The following is an 8,701-nucleotide window of genomic DNA, read 5'->3' on the forward strand; positions in this document are numbered from 1 at the left end:
TGTGGTTTGAATGGTCCCTTTTTAGTGACATACCAAATGTCCAATCCATGGGTTGAAAGAAGAATTTCAGTTTTACCTTCTAATATCCACAATTTGTCCCATTAAACATTGAGGACGGTTGGCGGATTGTCCTTCAAGATGAAGTAATCTATCTTGAGATGCCATTTTAAATCGAGTATGAAATTCAAATAGGTTTTGATTTCAAAGAATGACCCATTTTGATATCAATTGTTGGCCCAAGTGGCTTCGCAAGAAAGGTGAATTAATAATTTACAATTAAAACTAAGTACTTTTAAATTAAATTAAATGCAAGTAAGACAATCAACAAAGACACAATAATAGGATACAAATAATTTTTGTTATCGATGTTCCTTCATTGGTAGTCACTGCTTAAGAACCCTTGCTTAGTAAAATTGCACTAATAACTTAATTAGCTAAAATTTACATAAAAGATAATTTGGCTATCTTTTAAGCCACTTGTATGCTCAAATACATAGTACAAATCTCTCTTGAGATTGATCAGCTAGTATCAATCTAGCAAGCTCTTCTTTTTGAATTTCTTGGATCTAGAACAACCTTAAGAAGAAACAATGAAAAAACAAAAATAAAGGAAAACTTACACCCTTGAAATTTGGAGAGACATCGTTCTCCTTTAAATTTCCAAGTCTCCAACCTTTGAGTGCAAGAGGAATGTTTTCTAGAGGTTGAATTGCTAATATGCATAGAGAATTCAAGACAGATTAAGAGTTATTACAAGTTTGTAGTTTTTTTCTCTTAAAAATGGGTTTATTCAAATAACAACATTGTTTGAATGCAATAAATCGCCAATAAATGCTCTTATTACTATTCATAAGACTTGGAAGGGCATTTTTAATTTTTCCATCAAACTAGCCTTTTTTGCCGGTTTGCACAAAATTGCAAAAAACATTGATCAATCAACCATGTATAAAAACTATAGTTTTGTATTCTCCAGGCTTGTTGATCGTTTGGGCCATCGATCATCGAATTCTCAACTTGTCAAAAAATGATCGGTTGATTGATCAATCGTGCTTTATGGGGCTGGCTATGTAGTCTTTCGGATGATCGATCAGTATACAGGGTATGGTAGATCATGCTTTATGCTAAACTATAAAAAAAATTGATTTTAAGCATGATGATGATGTAGCTAAGGGGTTTTAAAAATTTAAAACTTTATAATGCATCAGTTAAACATGATTGAAAAAAATATGTCCTAAAGCTCCAAAGTCTCTCGTGTACCTCAAAGCGGTGTTGTTTACTTTACATAGCTAGAGTTCTGAAAACACTTTTATACAACCTAAACTATAATATTCAAATCTTCCTTTCTTTGCTAGTGGGTACTCCTTCAAGATGACTTCCACACCATTGAGTTCTAGACCCTTGATCTTTGTCTCTTGAAATTGTGTCTGAAGTGTTTGATTGCAAATATTAATACAAACATTGTTAAATATAGATAAGGGTCAACCTAAGTCAACAGTTTATTCATCAATTTTGAAATTATAAAACCCAAGGAGAGATGAAAACTAGTGCCCATTGAGCCATTGAAGAACACCACCCCTCCCTTCTAATATAGAAGTGGGCAAGTATGGTACGTGGGCTGACACGAGGGTGCGCCATGGCGGTTTTCAAGTCCACTTTCTCAAAATCAAGTCTCTCTCTCATAATCGTGGGCTGTGAAGTTTTTGTTTATATTTTTGTGCCGCCCATTTGCCGACAAGTAATCAAATCATTGGAATCATTGGCGAAGAGACTTAATTTAGAATTACGTCAAAATCGCAATGAAACGATGTGGGCCCGGTGCGTTTAGCGGCTGGGACTACAACTAGTCGATTAAATTAAGAAGCTAATCAAGGTCAAATACACCACCAAACGCACTCAACGACACGTGTCACAAGATCGACGGTTGGCCGGTTCGAGCCAGGACCGGACTTGTCGGGCCCAGAGCCCACTTGACTGACTGCGAGGAAATTATTGATTACGGTTTTGGACATTTTGGAATCCGCCAAGGGAAACTTGGACATGGCTGCCGGTACTATTTAAGGCCGGAGTTCATCAAGCTCATGTTTCTCATATTTGATCACCTGTTCCATCTGTGCCTTACGATCCGTTTGGGAGATCACGAACGCGCTGCTTCCTTCCGTGTTTTCTTTGGTTAATCTCTCTTCTCTTGATTTGATTTCAGTAGCCGTTTTAGCTGGAGTTCCTTGATTCGTTTCCAAGGTTTTTCTTCGGGAGTCCGAGGTACATTCGGCTTATTTTTTTAACTCTGTTGGCCGAACATCGTGGAGGAAAAGGTAAAATGACTGGTTGATGTGGTTTTAGAGTGTTAACATTTGCTATGGTGTTAGAAGATAGTGAAATGAGTTGACCTTGTTTCTCTCCGTTTTTTTTTATTTTAGGCGGTAAAGGTCGTTGAAAAGAAGTTTCCTTTTATCCTATGTTGTAGAGATTTCCGTGGATTTGAAGAGGGAAAGAGAATTGCTTGACCCGGGTACGAAGTTGGAAGTGATTTAGAGGAAGAGGAAAACTGGTTCTGTTCCTTCTCAGGATCTTGAATCATCTTTGATTATAACGCGGCTTCCACTATAAACTCGTGTGCTGTGATATAAATCTAAAATAGTGAGAATGTTGCCGTTTGAAAAGTGGATCTCCTTATGCGAAGTGATCAATTAGGACTCTTGAGGAGTCTTTGGAGTTTGTGAGTTTTGGGATTTTTTGTTATTTTGCTCTTCGAGGCGGTATCCGGACTGCAGACGCCGATAGAAAGATGTACAAGATCATAGAAGCTTACCTAGTTATCCTCTTGTAACTTGTGAAACCGAAGTTCATGGCATCATTTCGAAATAAAGTTGAGACCGTTGACAGATTTCATTTTTCCAGGTGTTTTTAACTCTTCTGTGCTAGGTAAATTTTAGAATCAGTGCTTTCTTGTTAAGGAGGGGAGGAGCAATGTGGATTTTGCTTCTTGGTTATGCGGGTCCACCGATAAAACGACGGGCAGGTCTGCGAAGAAAACAAGCTGGACGAGGTTCATACCGGGGCAGTTAGTGAAGCTTTAGTGTCCTAGCGTGGAAAATTGATCTCAGCAATATAACGTTACTCTGGCTTCAATTAGATGGGAAGTGGTTCGTTGAGGCACTTGCTTAAGAGTCTTTGCTATAATACTCAGTGGCAATATGCTGTTTTTTGGAAGTTTAGGCTCCAAAGCCGTATGTAAGTTTAGTTCTTTTTTTTTTTTTCTTTTCTTTTCCCAGCTATCTGGTGGTATAACTTGTGAGAACTAGCTAGGATAGTTCCAAGAATTAATCATTTTGAATTTTGCGACATGTGTTGGCCTTCTGTCACGGTTGGCTTCTTTAGTGAATCTAAGATAGTGAAAGGTTTAACGATTGACCTGACACATAACGTTGGGAGGTTGACATGCTTTCCATGATCCCATGTTACCGGTCAAATGCCAAATGAAGGATGTATTAAAATAACAAACACCATTTGGTACCGAATTGTCTGGATAGGGGATAAAGCTACCTGACCTATCTTTGAAGTACTTACTTTAAGTAAAATGTTCTTTTATTTTTTGTCACTTTAGGTGTTTGTCGTGGGAAGATGGTTACTATGATTATCCAAAAGAAAGAGATCCTTTCCTACAACTCTCAGAAAATTTATCCTTCAGCAAGACATTGGGGACTACTTTCTCTGGCTATGACTTTGATGGTGATACTGAAATTACTGAAATTACTTTGCCTCATAAGTTAGGATTGGTAGTGGCGGATATGTCATATCTTTCATACTCATTTGATCAAGGGTACGTTAACTTCAAAATTCTAGTTATCAGTGTTTACCAATGTCACTCACGTACATGCACTTAAGTATCCATAAATCTGATATTATGGGGTTAAATTGTCAACTTCTTATATTGTTCCTTTAGTTAATATTACATACAATGTTTGCATATTTTTTGACAAAAACTTCTCTACCATTTATACACAACTGTTCTAAATTTTTCTTAGAACTATAACTGCTGCTCATTTCAGATCTCCTTTCACTGCAATTATGGTTAGACACTGATCCTGATGTTTGCTAGGCAGGGTTGTGGGTAAAGTAGCATATTCGGGCAGACACTTGTGGGTTCTACCCAGTGATGTGAACTCCAGGCCTTCTTTTGATGTGAGTAACTTCTTGAGAAATATATATATTTCATAGTCAAGAATAATTCAGCTCTATGACTCTAAGAGCAGATTTGACACATTTTTATTCATTTACAGTATCCAGCTGAATGGCAACCACAATTTGCGGCAGGTATCAAGGTACAAGCCTGAAACTGACGTAACTACTAACAGTATGGTGCTTGTTAATTAACTTAATGGGCCGAAAGAGTAGATTAAGAATACACTAATTAAATGGTATTTGCAGACAATTTTGCTGGTGCCTGTGATTCCACTTGGTGTTGTGCAACTAGGTTCATTAGAGACAGTAAGTCAATATTTCCAGCATATTTTTCTCAGTTGATACAGATTTGATTGTTGGTGCAAGTATAGTTTGTACAAAGCTGTTGCCAGGTCTAATTATCATATCTGATTGTCAAGATAGTTGATGAGTACTAGGTGATGGCATGTCTTAGATATCCTGGGGCCCTTTGGGATTGCCTGTGATCTGTAAATTGGAATGACACCAATCAGGTTGTCAAATTCATGTGCCGTCTTTTGACACCTTGGTTGGTGTCATAGCCTGTGATTTGTCAGACATTATCCAGCGTCCCTAGGTTCTATACCCAAGACTGTCTCTTGTCATTCATTTATGTGCATGTTTATTCAGATCTTACATATTTATCTTCTTCTTTGAGACATCAGGTTGTAGAAGAGCTGGCACTTGTGGCGCAGATTAAGGATTTGTTCAATACATTCCCATCTGTTAGTTTGGATTTTCCATCCTCCTCAATTGGCAAACCCTTTGACCCACAACTATCATTTCCTTCACCTGTCTTCCAGGATTTGTCTTCATCACCTTCTCTACCCCTGAAAGTGGCTCACTCCAAGCTATGGAAGAATGGTCAATTTATACTTGATACGGATAAAACAATGTCAAAGGGATGTTCTACTTGGGCTGACACTCCATTGATGATCATGGATGAAAACAGCAACTATCTTTTACAAGACAAGCAAATGTATACCAATCATTGTAACATGACTAAGGGCAACCTGCCTGCTTTTGTCTCCCCCTCTGTAGGATCTTGCATCTTACAGCATAATGCAACGAACCAACTAATAGAAGAGAGTTTCCCCATATCACATTCATGGGAAAAGGGCATGGAGCAGTCCCACCATGATGTCATGAATGAGTACCTCTTCTCTTCATCTTGTCATATGTTGGATCAGCCACCCACCAATCTTAATGATGAGGTTGTTGAAGGAAAAACAGGGAACAGCCTTCTAAACTTTTGTACTGATTCACTGGTACCAGCATTCCATAGCACATGTGACTCTTATCCCTTGAATGCCACTGTTCCAAAAGAAGACAGATTGAGCAGCATGAATGTGGTGTCTCAAATAGGTTCAACTGTGGGTGTCCACAGAGCCAGTAATGACTATCTTTTAGATGCTGTTATAGCTAAAATATACAGACAGTCAGGTGAAAATGCTTGTGACGTATCTGATGAAGCCATATCTCCCAATTGCTCATCAGAACAGCTTGACACTTCATACCAAACATATTGCAGAAGTAAGGTGATGTCCAATATTCTCTCTAGCGGAGAGGTGCTTCCGTGTTCTCCTTCTAGGGTGATGTCCAATATTCTCTCTAGTGGAGAGGTGCTTCCGTGTTCCCCATCTGGGTCTTCATCACGAATAGTCAGCACATTGACTAATGTCAGCAGTCAAAGTGAAGGTCAGGGTAATGCTCAAGGTAATGCACTTGAACAGTCCAATAGAGGCACTGGACCACATCGATTAGGCAGGAGGAAAGGTAGAATTGCTGATGTTTGCAGGCCAAGACCAAGAGATAGACAGATGATACAGGATCGGGTAAAGGAGCTACGAGAAATTGTTCCTAATGGAGAGAAGGTACATATTCGTCCATCCATGTCAAAGGGTTTCAAGTATTATGATCTAACATGTGATGATGTATGTTTTATGGACAGTGTAGCATTGATGCACTACTGGAACGAACAATAAAGCATATGGTATTCCTGCGGAAAATCACTAACCAGGCAGAGAAATTAAGAAAATGCTCACATCCTAAGGTACAAAAGTTTCTGTCTAACTAACTGTACTTATATCTGTTTTCCTTCTTTTGTCTGAAAGCTACTTGTAAATTTGTTGTGGGATCTCTATTCTTCTTGATCTGTATGTTCTGGTACATGATTGGAGGATCTACTCTGTTAGGTTTTGCCACACTTTAATAAATGGTATCCCTGAGATTTTCTTTATTTTTTGGCTTTGTAAGGGTTGGCAGGCTTGCCCTGTCAAGAATGTGCTATGGTTCACAAGTAGGAGATGAATCACAGGCAAGTAGGATATGGATCACTAGCATTACTTTAAAATGTTCTGGAAGTGTTGGAATAAATCTTTAAGGCCCATTCCTCTTAGGGGGAGTGAGAACAAAATCCTCATGTAATGTTCTGCAGCACTAATCATTAACTTCTGTGTAAGTAAACTTGAACACGCATCGAGAAATAGCTGGGCCTACAGGGGTTTCCATTCTCAAAGTCCGGAGGAAATTGTTCAAAGCTGAGATATTTTAAGATACTAGAAAAATAGAATTGAAACTGGATATTATGACTAGGTAAATGACCATCACCTGTATAAGCCCGGAGTTTCTTTTATTGCTTATATGCCTGTCCTATCTGTATAGATACCTGTGTAACTTTGCCATTAAGTTGCATTGGGTATCTCTTGAATGTGGTATATGATCAAAAGACAATACCCTATAAAATATGTGGGTCATGCAAAAGTGAGATGGGCTTAGTTAAATGGTTATTAGGTGGTTCCTGTATTATTTGTTGGTGGCCCATTCATTATAAATTATTAATAAGAAATGAATCTCTTATAATGAGATAGGAAATCTTTAAATTTTTTGTATATGAAATAAAAAAAAAACTCCTGAATAATTCCCTGTAATGGCATAGACGATATGGGAGTTCATAAATGAATCACTTCTGACATCCAAATCTAATACATGATACAAGCTGATCACACTATACACCAAAAGAGAAATGGTAAAAACTATAACTATTGAATTTCCTTTTTAATGGTAAAAATCTTGAAAATGTCAAACATGTGAATAATTCAAACAATGACAAAAGGAAATAGAATAGAAAACAGAAATCACAATCAGAAGAAAAAATTTGGCCTGAATGGACTTGGTCCTTTGGAAATTTAATACTAATTTATGAACTTAAATCTTTTTAATTTTTTGAGTAAAATGAGCAATGCAATCTTTTCATATGTTTTTGTTTTACTACATCACTTCGTATTGTTGTAAGTAGACAGTCACATTCACTTTGAAAAAGCAAGCACAGGAGCTTGCTGGGGAATAGAAAGTGTATGATTGCTGAAGGCTTGATGATTTGAATGCTTGTTGTTCATTAACCTTGCAAAGCTTCCATAAAGTAATTTGTCTTGGGAAAGGACTATAGTGTTTGTACTCAACACTTAAAGAAATATAATTGGTGTTCCTATCATGTTCCCCTTTCATTACAATCTTCCGATATTCATTTCATGTTCCATTTTCACTACAACATGCTTGTGATTCCCATCACATAACTGTTCTGCAAAACCAATCTGCAATTTTTTCCTAAAACCTATCTGCAGGTCCATGGTAACGAAAATTGGGGAGGCTTGAAAAGCACAAGCAATTCAAGTTTGGCTTTTGAGTTGGGCGGCCAACCTGGAATCTGCCCTATTATAGTGGAGAACCTGGAGCAACCTGGGCAAATGCTCGTGGAGGTATGTAGTTCTATTGCTGGGTTACATTTGATTGTACTCCGCCGCATTCTGAATTATTTCCTATTGCAGGTTCTTTGTGAAAACCGTGGCCTTTTTCTTGAAGTTGCTGATGTCATGCGGCGTCTTAATTTGAGCATATTAAAAGGAATAATGAAGAAGAGAACAAACAAGACTTGGGCTCACTTTATTGTGGAGGTACTAGCTCCTACTAATGCGAATTCCACTCGTCGGTTCCATATGCCCGAATGACACTATTTTTAATGCGTGCAAGCAGGTCTCCAAGGGATTTCAACGTATGGATATCTTGTTGCCCCTGATGCAGCTCTTGCAGAGGAACCAGAGCCTCTGATCGGAGGTGCTTGCCATTAGAGCCTTGTTTAAATCATTTTATCACAATTCTTTCTGGGTGTGTGCAGTCTGGGCTGGCTATCCCTTGTTCAAATTTTGCAGTCTGCATGCGCGTAGAACCGAAGAGGTTTGTCTGGTAGAATACTTCACACCATGCATCTTTCTTGTTTATAAACTTACCGTGATAAAACTTAGTTGTGTATCCTCCGTTATAGCCACTATGTATCCCATTCCGTTTGTCTTTTGGTTATATACATATGGATCTGTTTATATTAGTTTGCCATGGTTTTTACTGGTTTATTGGTATATTTTTTTGGTTAAGATCTTGTAATGGTGTGATAGATTTGAATAACAAAATTGTATTCGATATTTGAAAGTAATATATAAAAATTACC

The 8,701-nt window shown here is 37.9% G+C and overlaps 1 protein-coding gene across 2 annotated transcripts; it reads left to right on the plus strand.

Moving 5' to 3' along the window:
• The first annotated feature begins 2,075 nt into the window (after positions 1-2,075).
• LOC137965908 (transcription factor LHW-like) lies at positions 2,076-8,701 on the plus strand. Of its 2 annotated transcripts, XM_068812288.1 has the most exons (11): positions 2,076-2,312; positions 2,418-3,231; positions 3,605-3,820; positions 4,104-4,182; positions 4,281-4,322; positions 4,429-4,488; positions 4,866-6,074; positions 6,152-6,253; positions 7,824-7,958; positions 8,028-8,153; positions 8,233-8,701. In XM_068812288.1, the coding sequence occupies exons 2-11, from the start codon at positions 3,134-3,136 to the stop codon at positions 8,305-8,307; spliced, it is 2,142 nt and encodes a 713-aa protein (XP_068668389.1). In that variant the 5' UTR covers positions 2,076-2,312; positions 2,418-3,133; the 3' UTR covers positions 8,308-8,701. The 2 variants fall into 2 exon arrangements, with proteins under 2 accessions (XP_068668389.1, XP_068668390.1); XM_068812289.1 differs by lacking the exon at positions 3,605-3,820.

Source organism: Aristolochia californica, unplaced genomic scaffold (assembly GCF_029961685.1).
Source record: "Aristolochia californica isolate CCGP_79_NKW_82.1479 unplaced genomic scaffold, dmAriCali1.0.hap1 SCAF_5, whole genome shotgun sequence".
Taxonomy (NCBI): Eukaryota; Viridiplantae; Streptophyta; class Magnoliopsida; order Piperales; family Aristolochiaceae; genus Aristolochia; species Aristolochia californica.